The sequence below is a fragment of the Pyxicephalus adspersus genome, chromosome 12 (assembly GCF_032062135.1).
Source record: "Pyxicephalus adspersus chromosome 12, UCB_Pads_2.0, whole genome shotgun sequence".
In the NCBI taxonomy this organism is placed as follows: Eukaryota; Metazoa; Chordata; class Amphibia; order Anura; family Pyxicephalidae; genus Pyxicephalus; species Pyxicephalus adspersus.
Window position 1 is genome coordinate 29895391 of NC_092869.1, and position 18886 is coordinate 29914276.

At 36.7% G+C, this 18886-nt stretch overlaps 1 protein-coding gene across 2 annotated transcripts in view; it reads left to right on the forward strand.

Annotated features, from left to right (window-relative positions):
* The window catches only part of SLC35F4 (solute carrier family 35 member F4), a 137341-nt gene that overhangs the window by 106364 nt on the left and 12091 nt on the right, over nucleotides 1–18886 (forward strand). For both annotated transcript variants that reach the window (XM_072428331.1, XM_072428332.1), the window contains 2 exons: nucleotides 12964–13258; nucleotides 17915–18134. In XM_072428331.1, the coding sequence (XP_072284432.1) occupies nucleotides 12964–13258; nucleotides 17915–18134 (515 nt within the window). The remainder of the gene's footprint in view (nucleotides 1–12963; nucleotides 13259–17914; nucleotides 18135–18886) is intronic.

The window sequence follows — 18886 nt, forward strand, 5'->3', positions numbered from 1 at the left end:
GCCCACAGCATCGCGGGATCGGGTGAGTATGATTTTTTTTAATTACCGGTATATTTAATATGTATTCGGTGTATAAGACGCACCCACTTTTCCCCCCCAGTTTTGGGGAAGAAAAAGTGCGTCTTATAGTCCGAAAAATACGGTACTTTGTGCTTAAGCTTTAAAGATATTCAATTATGGAAGCCAACTATGGGACCATGCAGTGTTTTTGTTCATAGGAGGTTGAACGGCATCTATTACAAAGCAAAGGAGGGAATTACAGAAGAAAATGTGGATGTTAGTTTCAGCAGTTCTACTTTTTGTTCGAGGGTTCATAAGTTTAATTGGCTCAGTGGTTCGCACTCTGACCTTTGCAGCACTAGGTCCCAGGCTTGAATTTTGGCCAGGACTCTATCTGCATGGAGTTTTCAGGTTTGTGTGGGTTTCCTCCGGGTACTCTGGTTTCCGTTCAAATCACAAAAACAGGCAGTTAGGTTAATTGGCTTCCCTTTCTGGTAGGAAGGACATCAGATTGTGAGCCCTTTTGAGGGACAGTTAGTGATATTTCTATGGACTTTGTAATGTGTTACATAATATTTTAGCACTATAAAAATAAAGTAAAAAAAAAATAAATGTGTTAGGAACATAACATGGGGATTCATTGGGTTGAATGAGGGAGGGCTGCCCACAAAAACTTTCCACAATTACCTTTGACTTTGCAAGTTTTCTGATAGATGTCAAAGATGCAAGATAGAATATCTAAGCATGGCCACCCTTGATAGGTGAAATCAAGACCCTTCCTTGGGAAAGGGGATGGGGGGCAAATCTGAGTTTAGCTCCTGGTCTGGACATCATCAGAGAGGCAGAAAGACTTCTCAGGGACGTAGATTTTACACCTCTGAAATATTTGCAGTTATAAAGTGAAAACAGGCGGGTCTGCAAGCAGGTTTCTCTGGGGTACTTTCCAATTCAGTTTTATGTTTCGCTGAGATAAAATAACTGGAAATGAATCTAGGAATTCTAAATTTATTTAATTATCAGTAAAAAGAGAAAGTGCAGATCGTAGTTACAGATTAATAAATAGATCCTCAGTACTTGAAGAAGCTGGATTTCTCATTTATTCATCTCTCTTCTGTTTAAATTAATTTTGTCTTTTATATTCTTGGTTTCAGAATAAAGGGCAAGTGGAATAAATGTAAGGAGAAATATGAGAATATTTGTCTACTGAAGACCCCTTGCAGATTGGGGCACCAAAAGACAGTAATGGCGTAGCGTCTGTATGGGACCTGGGCATAAATATTTTAGGATTAGACCTACAAGAATAGACATCACATTATCAGCGACAAGCTAGATATGTGGGGTGAGGATACTGCTGGAACACTGTATAGTTTTTTTAGGAAAAAAACTTAAGAGTCTCAAACTGAGAATTTATTAGGCATTCTGATGTTTAGGCCAACAGAAAGAGAGTAGAGTAACTATACAAAAAGGTATATCCTCACTTTCTTATATAAAATTTAAAGTTTATCGGGATTGTTTTTAGAAGACAACGATTTACAATTGTTACAGTTGTCATAATTCTATGTATCTTTAAAATATGATAAAAAGGGTTGTATAACAGAACCTTACTTTGTACAATGATATGGCAACAGGTAGGAGGCCTGGGACATCATGCAGTCATTTCTGTCATGTGGTTCTGGAAATTGACCCCAAACTTGTGCAGTCTTAAGATAGCTACCCCCCCCCATGGCCACTAATTAGTCATGACAGGCAGATACAATTTCCAAAAGGATGTCAGACACCATGGGCCTGATTTATTAAAGCTTTTATCAGTGAACCTGGTAGATCCAGCGAACCTGGTCGAGGTTTGAAAACTATTGCTAACATATAGCAAATTACTTTTAAGAAGTACATTCCAGGTTTGCTAGACCACCCAGGTTCACTGATAATAGTGTATCCTTTCCAGCCTTGGAATAAATCAGGCCTCATGACTCCACACTCAAGCGAAAGGCAGGACATTACATTGAAGGGTGAAAAGTAGATAACATTCTTTCCTTGAAGTTCCCAGTTCCCACCAGAGCTTTTATCTGCTTGGAGTTTTATAACAACCCCAAATTATGCAGCTTTTCTATTTTTCAAAAACATACTGATATTTCAGTTGTTGTCCACATGACTATAAAATGTCTGTTTCTGTGGGGATGTGGTGAAGACATTACACAGTAAAGATTATATGAGTTCATTTATCTGTGAACTAATAAGATGCTCAATAATGTCACAGTAAAGCAAAAACCTTAAAAAATAACAAAGAAAAACAAAATGACAATGCAGATTTTATGCAGCCTGATAGAAAATGCAGAAAGGAAGGGCCTTAACTCTCAGAAGACTGCCACAAATAAGCAATACTAACACCATGACCAAGTTGTCCCGGCTAATCAGCTCAACCTTCAGTGTCTCTTTCATATAGATCAACCTGCCAATTCTGAAAAGATTGTTTTTTCCAATTCTCAGCTTTGCAACATTATCAAGCTGACACATTTGAATGAGCATGTCTTCTTTAATGTAGCTGTAATGTAATGCAATGTAATGTATGTTGACTTAAAACTTACCACGTTTTATAATGATTCACTGTTTTTCTGAATGTGTGACCCTTTAGCTGTGTGGTTTGACAGGTACACATAAGACTAGACGTGCTTGTGTTATGTCTGTTTTAGCAGCTGTTGTTTTAAATGATTATTACCACACAATGCACAATTGTTTCAAGAATTGTCCAGCTTGCTACATATGCAGTGTGATGCAGAACAATATATTTATTTATATATATATATATATATATATATTTATATATATAAATATATATATATATATATATATATATATATATACCAACTTGGTAATAACACGTGTAACTGCTTTACAATCTTTTTTCTAATTGAATGTAATAAAGTACCTTTTCTATTTCAGTATGCAACCTGTTAGGATTTTTTACAACTTCCAAAAATGTATCTATCACTTCCATGACTTCTGGCAACTTTAGAATGTTATGTAATAGTCTTGTGATTGGCAGGTACATTTTTTTTAACAATATGTTGTTGATTCTGGCATGTCAGACCTCTTCAAGTAGAATGGTTACTTAATGTAACTGAAAGCACCACTTTAAAACAACCATAAAGATGCCTGATACACTGGGTCTGATTTACTAAAGCTCTCCAAGACTGGAGACGGTAGACTATCATGGCAGAACCTGGGCAATCCAGCAAAACATTTGTCAACTAATTGCAAATGATTTTTAAGAAGTACAATCCGGGTTTGCTAGATCACCCAGGTTCTTTCATGATAGTCTATCTTCTCCAGTCTTGGGGAGCTTTAATAAATCAGGCCCAATGACTTTTGCTCATACCTATAAACATCATTCAGCCTTGCCTGATCATTATCTGGCATACCACGTACAGTCCATAACTGCTTTTTAGCTGTTGATTAGCAATCAGCCCCCACTGGTGATATCAGATAGCAAATCAAGGAACAACATTTCAGTTTCTAGTAAAAGAAAAAAAGTGAGATTTGTATGAATAGAAAGAAAGTATTTATGCACTAAAAATATATACAGAATGAATATCACAGTTAGTGGGAATAGTCAGGGTTTTCGTCCAAATAGAAAAAAATGATCATTTACATCCATTAAAGGGCTTTATTTATTTATCCAGTTCTTTGCCTCCTGCACTTTATAACTGTGGCTTACTACACTTACATGTTAGTCATATTTGTTCACTCAGCAGTAGTCTTCTTTGTGTTTTCAGTACATACATATTATGGGTTATTATTGCATTTATAGGAATGTTGTATTTGATGTGACTATTTTTCTTTACTTACAACTCCATATGCAATATTTCATATTTATCCTAAAATGTATTTGTTGGCCTGATCTTAAAGAGACATTTTATCTGACTGTATCTTTGTAAAGGACTTTTCCCAAACCCCTTCATACATCTTGCCAATGATTCCCTATCGCTAAGGCTACCTTACTAGCTGAGAGAAGTGGGATGTGACCTCCGTTAATTCCCTGCCAATCGTTAGATAGTATTGTCACATGACCAAAAGAGAGATTTTCATCTTTTGGCCTTTCTAGATCACTTGGGGTTACCCTTAATCGTCTCTCATTCCAGTCTTGGGGAGCTTTAAGAAATCAAACCAAAGAACCTGATTTAATAAAGCTCCCCCAAGGCTGGAGAGGATACACTTTCATCTGTGAACCTGGGAGATCCAGCATACTTGGAATAGACATGGTCCAGGATTCAAAACATTTACTAGCAAATAGAAAATTACTTCAAGAGTAAGAAATCCATTCCCGGTTTGCTGGATCACTCAGCTTCACTGATGAAAGTGTATCCTCTCCAGCCTTGGAGAGCTTTAATAAATCATACCCATTGTGTCCAACATTAATCCACACAAGAGATTTTAGTGTCTGCTGAAACAGGTGTAGGAGTAGCAAAAGTACACTTTGCAAAGTATTAGGGGGTTTGAGGAGGGAGTGGATGGCTTTTTTTTTTAACAAAGAAATGAATAGAAATTGTAATGGAGTCTTTTTAACAATAAAAGAAACTATGAACAAAACAACTATACATTCTGTTTAAAGTATATCTAGGCCATCTGTAGCCCCTGGGAAAGTGTATAGCTATGGAACATATGGCTGAGATGGAACTCTATATGGTCACTGGAAGTGAATATCTGACAAAATACAATACCAATCTGACAAATACACAAATAGATGGTAGTCTGAGCATAAAGACTCAGGTTCAAAGTAAGCGTGGCTACAAGATTATGTTTTAACCACTAATACCATTTCCATAACACTTTAGGATTGAAAATTATAAAGGGCCTCAAGTACAACATGAAATTCCAGAGGACCATTCAAAAATTTTCATTGAGACTGAATGAGCTGTAACACACCCCAGTGCAAATGGGGTGCACATATTGCAACACATAAAGAAGAGAAAGTTGTATTTATCTTTGGTGTCTGTGGCCACAATAATCTGCAGGCCTGGTATCAGGGAGTGCAGTGCTGACCCTCCGCATTGGTGTCGGTGGCTCATTAAAAACCATAGCATTGGTGGCAGTGAAATAAAATTTTCACCCCCAGCATTGCGGTCAATGGCTGAATAAAAACCCCAGCATTGGTGTTAGTGGGCACAATGATAACCCCAGCATTGATTTCAATTACTGCAATAAAACCTCCAGAATGGATACCAACAGTCACAACAATAGCTAACAGCGCTAGTGTCAGTGGCCACAGTAATAACCCCAGCATTGGTATTAGTACTATTTCCACCCCTTCCTCTACATTGATGGTCAGTGGAAATATCTAAGTGATGGATCCAGAAGGTACATCTGTTTACTGAAGTGCATTCATCAATACCCATTTTGAGTTTTAGAAATCTCATATATGCAGCAGACCAAAGTAAATACTCTCTCGGTATAAACATTGGAATCAGGGAATGAATTTATTAATGTCGGGATGCTTGAGATAAGCCAATGAACATCGGTGACATTTGTTAAAAACTGTCTATGACAAATGGGAACATATTGTAATAAAGCTGAAAACACTGCTTCATTTTATCATTTGATTTTGTAATGTTTTCTTGTGATATTTCAATACAGCCTGTAATATAAAAAATGTTTTTCTGTATAAAAATGAATATAATATAGGACCTTGATGAAAATATAATGGATAGATTGCTTGTTAGTAGTCTGCTGGCTCTACAAATAGTACTGATGAGATGATTCATGGCAAAATACACAGAATTGGCTCACTTGGTAATGTTAGCATGTACTGGAGCTGAATAAAAATCAGGCCAGCCATGCTGTACCGGGCTACAGCTGTGATGGTGGAACAATAATTTGACATAATAGATGAATAATAGAGGGTACTTTCAGATGACAAAGTGATAGTTTTAGCATGTGACTTGAGTACTGATGCTTTTTTTATGACCTTGTTGCTAATATGACTTTGAGCTGTTTATATAGCCTTTTAGTATAAGACAAAGAGCGATGTGTTTTACAAGGTAACCAGAATTCAGCTATTATTGATCAGATCATCCTTTCCTAAACAGTTTTAGGAACATTGAAATGTAAGTTACTAGGGCATGGTGCACTCTGAAAATCTTCCACGAGCTTTGCATTGCATTATTGAAGCTTAGAAGTGCTAATTTGATCCTGCGCTTGTAAATCATGGATTTGTGAAAATGTCACATCTGGGCCTGGGAAAATAGAAGTTCAGGTGTGTAAAAGAGGTCAATTGTATTGATATTCTGCCTCATTTACTTAAAAAATTAGTGCGTGCAATAAGCCAACAATATGCACCTACCCTTCCACTCCAAAATTCAGTACTTATCAAAATATGAAAGGGCATGGTCAATCCCATTGACTTCTATTGGTCTTGTGTATCCTGGTCATGAAGCTAATCGCCTATTTACAGTACACCAATGTGGTTGTGCTGCACGAGTATGGGCAGCAGAGAAGGACTTGTGGCATGGGAATGCAACAAAACACTGAAACATGGCCCATTAAATCTTGGTAAAGATCTGTGTAGGAGGAGAGTAGGTTAGGTCAGTGTAAGGGGAGGGAGAATGTTTACTGTACATTGAAGGAAAGTGATGGAGAAGTTTATGCAAACATACTAGTTGCACCCTCCGAAATCCTCCTGCTAGGTCTTTCAAAAGGCAAAAGTTCCAACACTTCTGTGTTAGCATTCCCATTAAGCCATCACTAAGATGTGTAGACTCGATGACTAAGAGGACATTTGCAGAAATGAATGGGGAGGGCAAGTTTCTGCTTCTAGATTAGTTTGTCAGAAGGACGTTAGATGCAACCATATTATGAAGGGTTTGGAAGGCTGCTGCAAGTATGTGCAATATGCCCTCATTGGTTCATACCTACGGCAGCTTTCATTTAAATTCTCTTTGATTGCTGAGCTCACTTCTAAGATTACTAGCTCCCTGGCTGGCTCTTGATTTAGTAGGCAGGCCCTATCTGCAGGTAACTGTTGGATACGTGACATCAAATTGAATCTAGTTGTGGTGTGTTTATATTTTTCTGCAATATTTTAATTGTTGGCGATACTGGGATCTTCATTGGTGACTGCTGGGGATGCTGAGGTCTATACTTGAGAGCTATAGTGGTGACACTAAGAGTTATATTTGTGACTGCAAGAAGATCTATACTAATGGCTAGTGGAGACATTAGGAATTATACAGGTGACTCCTATGGCCACTGAGATCTATACTAATGACTGGCGGGGACATTGAGAGCTATACCAGTGATTTCCATGGGCACTATTACCTATACTGGTGACTAATGGGGACACTGTGATTTATACTGGAGGCAACAGACAGGAACAATTTTCATAAATGTCATGGTGTGGACACTAAACAGGACTGAAAAAAACATTTTAAGGACACCAGACTGAAATCTAAACTAGTCCATATTGAGGTCACAGGGCAAGAATGATCTTGATTTTGGTGTCACTCACTTTAGGGCTTATTTTCAAGTGTATTCAGGATAATACACTTTATTTTATTTGTTTTATTAATATGTTTATTTATTTTAATTTTGTTATGTTGTTTATTTTTGTTTTGTTACATGAAATAGGTTGGGAACCGAAGACACCATTTTTATTGGCAACTGCTAACATATCTATGCTAATATACTCCCATTAATATTATTAATTATTCATATTCGGACATTAGTGTTGGTTCTTGTGCCTATTAACAACCACTTATAGGAAGCACAGTTTGCTCAGTGGTTAACTTTTGCAGTACTAGGTCATAGGTTCGAATCCCGACCAGGTTACTATCTGTAAGGAGTTTGTATGTTCTCCCTGTGTCTGCGTGGCTTTCCTCCCACATCACAAAATACATGCAGTTAGGTTATTTAGCTTTCCCTCAAAAAATTGTCCTTAGACACTATTAATGATATATGACTATGGTAGGGACATTAGAGTGTGATATGTGATATAGATATAGATTAGTGATATTACAATATGCTTTGTAAAGCGCTGCATAAAATGTCACCACTTTAAATACTGTGTCATAATAATTTTGTACATTTAGAAATACTTCTAAGAAGTTGACTAGAAAAAGTCAATGTAGATAGCTATTGCACATTTTCACAACTCCTATTGTAAAGAAGACTCTCTCTATACAAAAGTTACACCTTTTTTCCTCTAACGCAGAGTACCCCTTCTCATTTGCAATGACTTTCGAGTGAACAATATGCACAAAGTTAGTAGGAATATACTGTAGACCATTTATATATTTATACAAGGTGACTGTTCAGTTTTCCCAGTTTTCAATCGGAATTTTCCATTTTTTATAGACCTTAACTTGACCAAGACGCAGATATTGTAGATCCTGGAGGTAGTCGCATATATTCAAATGAGAATTGTGAAGGCCAATGTGGTGAAAGGGTTCAATGTGAACAGCAGATGAACAAGGGTCGTTAGAGTATGCACACACCTTACTACCGCAAATCTCATTATCCCCATGGTCATCCTTCATCCCACTTTATGATTATCCCCATGGTCATCCTTCATCCCACTTTATGAACATTCCTTAGGTTTGTGTGACTACTTCTGTGTTTGATAAATTCAATTTGGCTATACCTTATAGTAGTATAGTTTTCTAACAACCGCAGTATGTGGTTTATTATCATACTTTTAAACATGAACACTCCAAAACTGGAAAAGCCAAATGTGTTTTTTTCTGCATACTGAGAGCATCTAGCTGTGCAACAGAAGCTGCAGAGAGTCAAAGCCTTACTAATTTTCTGGCTGATGAAAATCCAGTTTAATTTAGACCATTATTCCCCAGCCAAACTGATGCTGTTGCACCATAAAATGAAAATTGTTAATTTATCTAACCTAGTGTTAAGGATGAAAAAATGAACCAGGTATGAAAAAATATAAACAAATTAACTTAAGCTTTAAATATTTTCCCTACTATAGAATGGGTGATCTCCCATACAAATAGAATGAAAGGCATTCCTTATGTAATTTTGTCCTGGCCAATCAAGATGGCTAAAGACCTGAACCCAGAAATACAGTGTATGAAGTTGTAGGTGCCAGCAATGAGCAGAGCTGAGTTTAGGTTTTCCTTGAGGATACTGGGACTGGGTGTTAAATAGCTGTTCCAGTGGTTGTGGCCCTGTTCATTCCTATTGGTAAGCCTCACTTTTAGAGACTGCTAGCTCCCATAATGAGTTTGGCCTTACCCATAGAATTAAATTTGGCTTTATGCAGTGTGATAAACAGTTGGCTGGGACCTTGTTGGAAAACACATTGCTGGATTGTAAGAAAGTTAAGTATCAAGAGCTGGGCTGCACCCGAGGAAGGAAAGGGTATGATTTATTAAAGGACAGCTTCACTAAAGGTGAAATTCTTTAGAATGCATGTATGACACTGGGGTTTTCTGAAAGAGAATGTGCTGCAGCAGCGGTATGCTTTTAGACTATAACTGATACTGTGTATGAAGCTACAGTGATAGACATTTTTCTGCAAACCAGTTAGGATTAGCCTGTAAAACAGTCTAGAGTTCTGCCTTCTGGCTAGAAATATTTTTTTAACATTTTTAGCCTGACAATAAAGAAAGAAATATATACAAAACACTCAATTTTTATTTATTCCTGGTATTGTTAAAACACCCAAGTAAATGCTGGTTCTAAAAACCCCATTCATATTGTACTCTAGGCAAAAAAGTCTGACATTATTTAATTACTCGTGCATGCTTCATTCATCTAGAACAATATCTGAATCATACTCAATTGTATCCGTGGAGTAAACAGATCTCCTGTCTGGCAGGGCAGCTGACAACTTTACATTTTTTCCCTGTTCAACAGACACTTTCTTGTCTCAGTGAAGAGCTGTTTCCTTTAATATATGTGCATATTTTGTTTGTTTGGAGAATGCCTCCACTTCTGTCAAAAAAAGTTGATTACATTTGCAATAATTAATGTATGAGCAATGTTCTGACAAGAAAGGGATTTCTGCTTTTAAAAATAGAGGGGAAATCCCACCTCTTTGGTATGGACTGTCCCACCCCCGGGGCTTTTATCCTGTAGTTATGCCTATTGGTATAGTGAATATACCTGAATATTGGTACAGGTAGTCACCGGGTTACATACATATTGTATGTAAGTCGGGACAGGTACATTATTTTAATAAATACAATTAGGACATATGTTTGTCTCAACATATTATTAGGCAGTGTAGTGTCAGTTACTGTATAAAATCCTCACTGTCAGTTATTCACAAACAAAGCAAAAAAAAAACTTTATGTAGCTTGGACATTCATTACCTTCTGGAGCAAGCTGTGCTTTATTATGCAAAAAGAAACAACTGCAGAGTTTTTCTTGGACATTAAAGAGTTACAAGAGGTTGCAGAACAGCAAGACTTCTTCTGCAAGTTATGCGAACACCCCCCCCGCCCACCATCAAGCCTCCACCCTGCACATGAGCGATCAGGGAAGCCCTGTTCATATCTAGGAGTCATCCATTTGTCGGGTGTTCTTAACTCGGAGACTACTTGTATAATAAAATTCTATCTATCTATCTATCTATCTATCTATCTATCTTATCTATTTATATATATATATATATATATATATATATATATATATATATATCATGAAGCCTTTTAAGACAGCTTCTATGTTTCTCTACCTACATATTTTATCAACTTACATATTTTCTTTTGCAGTTTTAGAAAGTTTCTACTTTTAGCTAAAGGAGATGACATAGGTGACATAGGTAGGTCTATAGGTAGGTAGCTGTGTGTAGACACGGGCATAGAGGAAGACTTGTAGCCAGCGGATGTGAGCAAGCAAAAGAACTTCAGTCTTTTGGTTGTTGGTAAGTAGATATCTGAGGTGAGGGAGGTTGGATTAGATTATGGTAAGAGGTGGTGGGAACTTTGCTGCATTGCAAGGGGTAAATGCTCATTTGTGCTTTAAAGAATTTTTGCCTACCGTATCCCCCACTCTCCAACAACCACAGCACTCTATCTCTCCAATGCTCTAAGTCGTGGGAAGCAAATTAAAAATAGGATGTGACTTCACTTTAAAAATGACTGTTTAACAAATTATATATACTGAACCTTATCTGGGCAAGTTCAGAGAAGACTATGATTATACTGTTGTCATTGGTACAGGTGTAGGCATCAGAGGATTTCCCATCCCATTTTCATTTTGTGACATCCCATTTTTTTTTCCCTCACTTTTCGGTGACAGTGATTACTAGGACAAAGCATGTAACCTTTCCTAAATTATCTAAAACTAAAAAAAAACAGTCCTGAAGTGACGTAGATGTCAAAAACAGGAATCACTAAGTACAGGAACCAATGAGAGTTAAGTTTTGGTTTCTTTGCAGTTGTAAATTTGTTTCTTTACGTAAGTATTGTCTTCATTTGTAGGTAGCCATGTTTGGGAATATTTTTTTTACTGACAGTCCTTTGATTCCCTAATTCATCAAAGTGTAAGTACAATCAGTTTTAAACCTGAATGTTCCACTCCTCATTTCTCACTGCCATGATCACTGTCACTTTGATACATAAGGGCCTGACTGTCTTATTTGTATCTATGTTTTATCCTACTTTAACATTTTAAAAACACTGGAACAAATGTCTACTTTGGAACATTTTTCCTCTAGTCCTGTTCTTTTCTAATATTTGTAAAAGTGTACATTTTCCATCACTCTTTATATTGGTAATGATTTTCATGAAGTGAAACTGAGCGAATCCTTACAGACAGCAATAAAAACTTAAAGCATTTTTAACATTTTTTAAACAGGTGACTACCTCTTTTAATAGAAAAACTTATTTTTTTTATAGGTTTTTAAAAAAAAAATTTTTAGGGGTCCCTTTCCTTTAAATCTACAGAGGGGAAAACCTGCAGCCTCTTGGGATACTTGTGTCATACAGTATATCTCAGGAGGCTGTGGGCTGCTTGTTCTGCTTATGTTCGGCCATACGTCATCAAAGGACTTTGCAAAAAATAAAGTGCTCGATCGCACGCATGTGCAGTGAGATCAGCACTTTTTTTTTTTACCATTGGAGGAAGATGTCAGACAATCTTGTGCCTGCACAGTGCGAGTTTGGGGGACATGAAGAAGAAGATGGAGCCTGGAAGAAAGAAGACGTCAGCTCACTGGGCTCCATTTGTGGATGGATCGAGAGCTTTTCACTGGTAAAGGTAAGTGGTATTTTTTTTTTCACTATATAAAATTCTAGGCACTGTGGGTTGATTTTCTAAAGAAAAAGTGAATTATCTACTTTCATGGTATATATATATATATATATATATATATATATATATATATATATTAATTACTTATTAGTTATTTAATAAAGAGAATAATGAAGGAAATGTGGTGAACCTCTGCTGACTTCAACTATCCAGTTTTGTGTAAGCAAAAATCCTGTTTTAATATTTTCTTTCATATGATTGGGTGTTCCTTGCAAAGTCTTTTTTTATCACCTTCACTAAGCTAGGTAAATGACCCCTTAGCAAGGGGATCATTCACTTTTTTAAGTTACCAGGCTATTTTTTTTTTAGTAAATCCACCCCTATGTCTCTGTGAGAAGGCAGACATCTTTGTAGAGGCAAGGTTTTACTTCCTCATATCAGTGCCTCCAGCGGACACTGCAGTGAGCAGCACAGTACCAAATCCGAAACTCATGCAACTAGCATTCAAGGCAGCAGTACCTTTGAGCTCACATTGCAGATATACAGCTATGAGGCTGCAGGCAAAGTGGTGCCTAGGCACTGTCACATACTAGGAAGTGCATTGGGATGCAATGTGCAAAAGAGTTATTATAGGGTACAATTAGCATTAGGTTTCCTATATAATGGAAATCTTTGCTTTTTGAGTTTAGTTCTGCTATTACATAAAAAAGAAGTGAAATGAAAGAAATATTTACACAGTATTTTTATGTTCTGTTTCAGGTGGAGAAGGAGGACAGTCAACCCAAGAGAATCAACAAGAAAATCAGGAAAAGTCTAGATGTCAGTCCTGTACGTCAACATTCCTTAAAATTGTCTGGGGCTTTCTGATAATCTTATCAGTTTCATCCTCTTGGGTTGGAACCACGCAGATAGTAAAGATCACATACAAGAACTTTTACTGCCCGTTCTTTATGACATGGTTCTCAACCAACTGGAATATTATGTTTTTCCCAGTGTACTACTCGGGTCATCTAGCAACAGCACAAGAGAAACAGTCATTAATACAAAAAATCAGGTATATTTTTGCTTCTAATATTAATTCTGTAAATATCCTGTTAAATCCCTTGAAATTGTATTGCTTTTGTATTTGACATCTTTTATTCTGATACAAAATGATGTTGCTATAGTACTGTGACTACGTCATAACAATCATGATAAAAAAAAGTCCTCTAGCACTGATTGTAATAATGATAGGATATTTTTCATGTGCTGGACAAAGTGAAAAAAAAAATTAAAGGCCTCAATTGACTGAAGGTCAGAGAATTTTTTTTAACATATTGCTTGACAGACTTTTACTTTGATTGTTAGCACTAAAAAGATTATTAGAATTTTTAATGCACCTGCAAAATTCAAAATGCTTTCTCTATTTTATCTTGTTTATGCACCGAGCCCTGTTTATGTATCACCGCCTCATTAGTGCTTTATCAATTGCCTGCTGTGAAATACCAGCCACATAGTAAGCTTGATTTTCCACCAAATAAAGACTACACATTGACACTCAATTGGCAGGCTCCCGCTATGCCCAGATGTCTGCCATGTGATATATTACCACATCACTGCAATTTATTTTATTCAGAACAATTGCCAACATCATTTGGCAGGTTCATATTAATGTTTTTAATTTTCACAATTTAAAAAGAATCTATGAGGGGGGCTTAGCTAAGCAACAGTTAAGCATATATGTTACTAACATCATTCTGTATCTAATGCAGTGAGTGATAAAGTTTTTGAGTTCCCTGATGGAGTTAGTGATGGCGTTCCCTTTACCTTTAAAGGGAAATTGTACCAGATCATGTATGCCTAAATATTTCCAAACAAAAAATAAAATCATGTTAAACTAAGCCCTTAAATGCTGCCCTTTGATGTAAATCATCAGCGGATGTTTCTAATGTTAGGAATTATCTGAAACTGGTTAGTTGTTGTGATCTTTGAAGGTCTTAGGGAATGAAAAACCTCAGATTAAAGCAGCTAGAAAGGCCAAGGGTGGGTTGTTTTAAAGTTATTTTATGGCTTGCTAGGCATACAATATGTAATTTCTTAAGTCTATGGTCTGGCCATTCAACCCCTTTTTTTGTCCATGTGACCATGATTTTCTGTACAAAGAGTGAAGAAGAAACGTTACATTATCAAAAAGTTTTGGCTTTACATGTAGTTACATAGGTAATCAATTATTTCAAACTTACTTCTTTTTTGGCAAAATACTGAGATACGTACTTACTGATATGCAAATTCTGATTTTTTTAAAAAAGTAATCACTATAGACTTCATCTCTCAACCCTCCACTAATGCAGTGAGCAGTGACTTTCACAGGGGGTAGAGAGAAGTGAGGTAATGGAGCACAATGGGTGGAAGAAAAATGATATTTTTGATATTACTATCCTGCCAACAAGGACACAGGAAATGCAGAATATTTCAAATCAGCAGCTCAGTGCAGGATTTCATTAGAAGAATAATTACACCCCCCTCACCACTCATAGGTGCTGTAGCCAGAAACTGGAAAAACTTGTAAATAATTTTTAATTTTCTTTACTGTGCTATTGTAGTACAAAAGCTGCTTTAAAGTTCACGCAGATGTGCTGAAACCTTCATTATTGTACGACCCAGCACAGTATCTACCTTCTCTAACCTCACCCGTGTATGTTTACCATTCAGTTACAGTTATGTTTTAATAATATTTTACTAAAGATTAACTATTTTGTTGTAAATGAATGGGCTGTAAATGGTGTTAACGCGAAAAATAGTAATGGGCTTCATTAGGTTATTTGCTCTAAAGTCTTAAAATTGCAAACAAACTGTGCAGGCCAGTGTTTGGTACATCACTGATGGTTTCCATTAGGTAAACCACTATGATAATACTTGGTTAATATTCTGTACTGAAGGGATGTTTCCATCAATGGCTTTCTGGGCTGCATATGTAAGATAACACATACAAGCTATTCAGCTATACTCAGATGAATCTGTTATATTCATGCTCTTTGTTTTGCAAGTCTGATTAATGAGTTGGTTGCTCAGTGGAACTTGTAACATTTATTACTGTGAAACACATGGCTTGCTTGTACTGGTCTGAAATTATCTGTAGATAAGGCATGAATGTCAACAGATTGGGTCTGATTTTTTAAAGCTCCCCAAGGCTGGAGAGCATACACTTTCATTATTGAAGCTGGATGATCCAGAAAACCTAGAATGGGTCTGGTTCAGGATTGAAAATTTATGCAAACAAATAGCAAATTTTAACATTTAGCAACTTTTAAGAAATCCATTCCAGGTTTCCTGGGTCACCCAGCTTCACTGATGAAATCATATCCTCTCCAGTCTTGGACTGGAACTAAGCCCAATATTAGAAGGATTTCTATGGACTCCAGTTGATCTCTTTAGTAGACAAATCTACTAAATAGTGTAGTCCTGTCCAATTTAATGGAAGCTAAAGGTATTAAACTTTATTTTAGTCCACATAGTTCTGAGTCTTAGCTCTAATATATGAAGCCCCAACAACCAGCCATGTTCTTGCACCTCCTTGTTAGTCTCCAGCTATCACCTAGGAGAACCTTAACTTCTCCAATCAACTTTTGTTTTTTTTTTGCCTATATGGTCTTGGTCTGCAGGATTTCTCTTGCTCTGCTGTCCCTTCCACATTTAACATTTAATACCTCTTCACAAGTCTACATGTACTCACTTTTTCAGAACTTTATGTAACCTTGACACACAACCCTGAATACTAAACAGCTACTGCTGCCTCATCCTCCTGGTATATCTGTCTGATCTTTAAATCTGTAAATTCACTGTGTAGTGGGTTGGGACTATAAAAATAATGCTTATTGGTAATTGTGATATCATTTCTTTCAAATTGGCACAGATTTTAGCCTCATGCCATTGCAATTTATACCTACCTATTAACTAAAAATATGAACATACTGTTTATACAGTTATGTTTTTATTAACAATAATTAAATGTAATTTTAGATACAACTAAGTGTAGTTCCTAATTTTGTGGTATAATTTGTTTATTTAGAGCAAGAAAAGAATATTGTTATAACAAAGAAACTAGATTTATAATTAAAATATTTAGCACATACTTCGTTAAGTACAGTTTCCATAAAGTGCACAACAGGTAACAATAAGGCTTTAAATTTATGTACAATAACCAGCGTAGAGGAATGCAGATCCTGAGGACAAAGTCAGAGAAGAGCTAATGGTATGTAGGTAAAGGGTAGCATAGCTGGGGGTATCAAAAGAAAGCCCCTGCAGAGGGGCATTGCCTTATGGAAAGCAAGGGCCAGAAAGGCAGTTTTCTCCCCAGAAATGTTTTTTTTTTTTTCAGCTGGGTGGGTGGAAGCTTTAGCCAAGTGGTCAAAAAGTTAGTAAAAGTATAAATTAGGTATAATTGAAGTATATCAGTCCCCAGCAGAGCAGGTAGGCTGCTAACTCTCACTGACATCTCACTCCACAAAAAGCCAGATCAATTGTCTGATGGCAGCCAGGAGCTACTAAAAAGTGTTGGGTGGTGCGCTCTGCTAAAGGGGGCTGAGAGGGAAGGGTAAAGATTAAGGATAATAAAAAGTCTATAAGCTTACGATCAGATAGATGGGGGGGGTGAAAAAAACTAGAGAGGTCAAGAAAAGTGGGAAAGAGACAGCTGTGGGGTAATGGCAAGAAATGAAGGGGTGTAAATTCTGAGACAGGATTTCCATGGTCCAATAGGACTGGTAATCAGTTAACAGCAGAAACTTACTCCAGTAGAACCACAATGTCACAACATTTTTAATTTGTACCTTTGAAGTGGCTAGTTACTTCTTTTAATTAGTAGACCCTGTAGAGGGTATAGAGTTTTGGTGGAAAAGGAAGAAGGCCAGATCTCTGGGGATGAGGTAATCAGTAAATTGTTGGATAGTGGAATGGATCTGGTCACAAGAAAGGATCAATTTGCAGCAATGGTCAGGGATTTCTAGAAAAATACAGTGGAGAATATGCGGAGTCTGATTCCACCTAGTTAATATTTTATGACCTATTTTATGTTACAAATAGAAGACCAACTTTATCGAGAAAGAAATTTTAGTTTTGGCTAAATTGTAGTTTCTAAATTTGGTATAATCTATTTGCTATTTGTAAACCAGACTGATAGAAAAGGGGTAGTTTTAGAATCCAGTAAGGTGTGCTGCATGCAAAGGATCTGAAAGGAAAGAAGCTGATTGCAGCAAAGCAGTGGTATGAGCTGCTATGCTTTTTCACTCTCCAATTACAGGCTACTTGCAGAAGGATGACCTGACTTTTATTCGTTAACTGTAGTCAAGTCACTGACCTGGCTGTTATTTAGCATTATTGTGTAAATCATACGACTAAATGGAGGACATTGCAACTTTTTTTGCCAAGCTAAAAATATTGTATGTGTTTAACTATGTACTGTATATAGCTGTTTTCCTGAATCTCTGTATTAAAATTAACCTGTCAAAATACCCAAGCAATTCAAATCAATGTACATTGAAAATAGCAAATAGGTAGGGGTACCTTCGGTAACAATAGTATGTGAAAACAGTCACTAAAACCTGAGACACAGTCAGGTGAGTTTATATTAAAATATGAGCTTGTAAAGACCACATACAAGTGTCTGATTTATCAAATATGGCTGCTCATAACTATAAATGCATCAACACGAAATTTCTATATTTATTTGCAGGGAAAGTAGTAGAATATTTGGAGAAGATGGTCTGACACTGAAACTCTTTGTTAAAAGGACTGCTCCTTTTTCTATCCTATGGACTTTGACGAATTACCTCTACTTATTGGCGCTCAAGAAACTGACAGCCACAGATGTGTCAGCTCTCTTCTGCTGCAACAAAGCCTTTATGTTTCTACTTTCATGGATTGTATTGAAAGATAAATTTATGGGTGTACGGGTAAGGGCTCCAGACTTCTCCTATTTTACATTTACTGTTGGCTTAGTTTATATGACAGTAAGCAATGTGAATTACCAGAACAGCCAGTTATTACTTTTTGGTATGTTACCTTACCTTTAAATAGTTACATTCAACCTAAGATGAATACACTGGAATTTCAGATAAAGGTCAGCAACAGCACCAATATTACCACTGGGTTCCTAGAACACTATAGAATGATGGGTGACTTCCAAAAAATGAAAGGGTTACTGGTAGGTTGTTCTTCCCATTCCCTGTATCATGGTGACGAACAGTACAGTGTACAGAAAGCTGTTACTGCGCTGTGAAAGCAAAACCTCTACTTTTTTAATAGAGAAAAAAGACTGGCCACACAAAATACTAATTATTATTGTCCACACTCAGGTAACTATTGGAGGCGTAGGAACATCATACAAAGTCATTTTTTTACAGAAAGGTTTATTTCTGTAATGACATTGGCAGTCTTGTTAGGTGGTCGGTTTCAATTCAAACAGAGTGTTTCTCATTCAGAGAAGGCATTCTACAGTGGTTCAGTGAATCGTAGGAAGTGGGCAAGAGGTCTCCATACTCCTGCCAGTGTACGCTTTGGTTTTAGAAAGATAAGCTCTGTGTCTGAGCACACAGAAAAGCAACATAGATGACCAGCTACAATATTCCTTCCCTCATGTACATCTCTTTCCAAAACTGCTATTTATGTTTGCCATAAACTGCAAACAGATTGAATAAATGTGGGA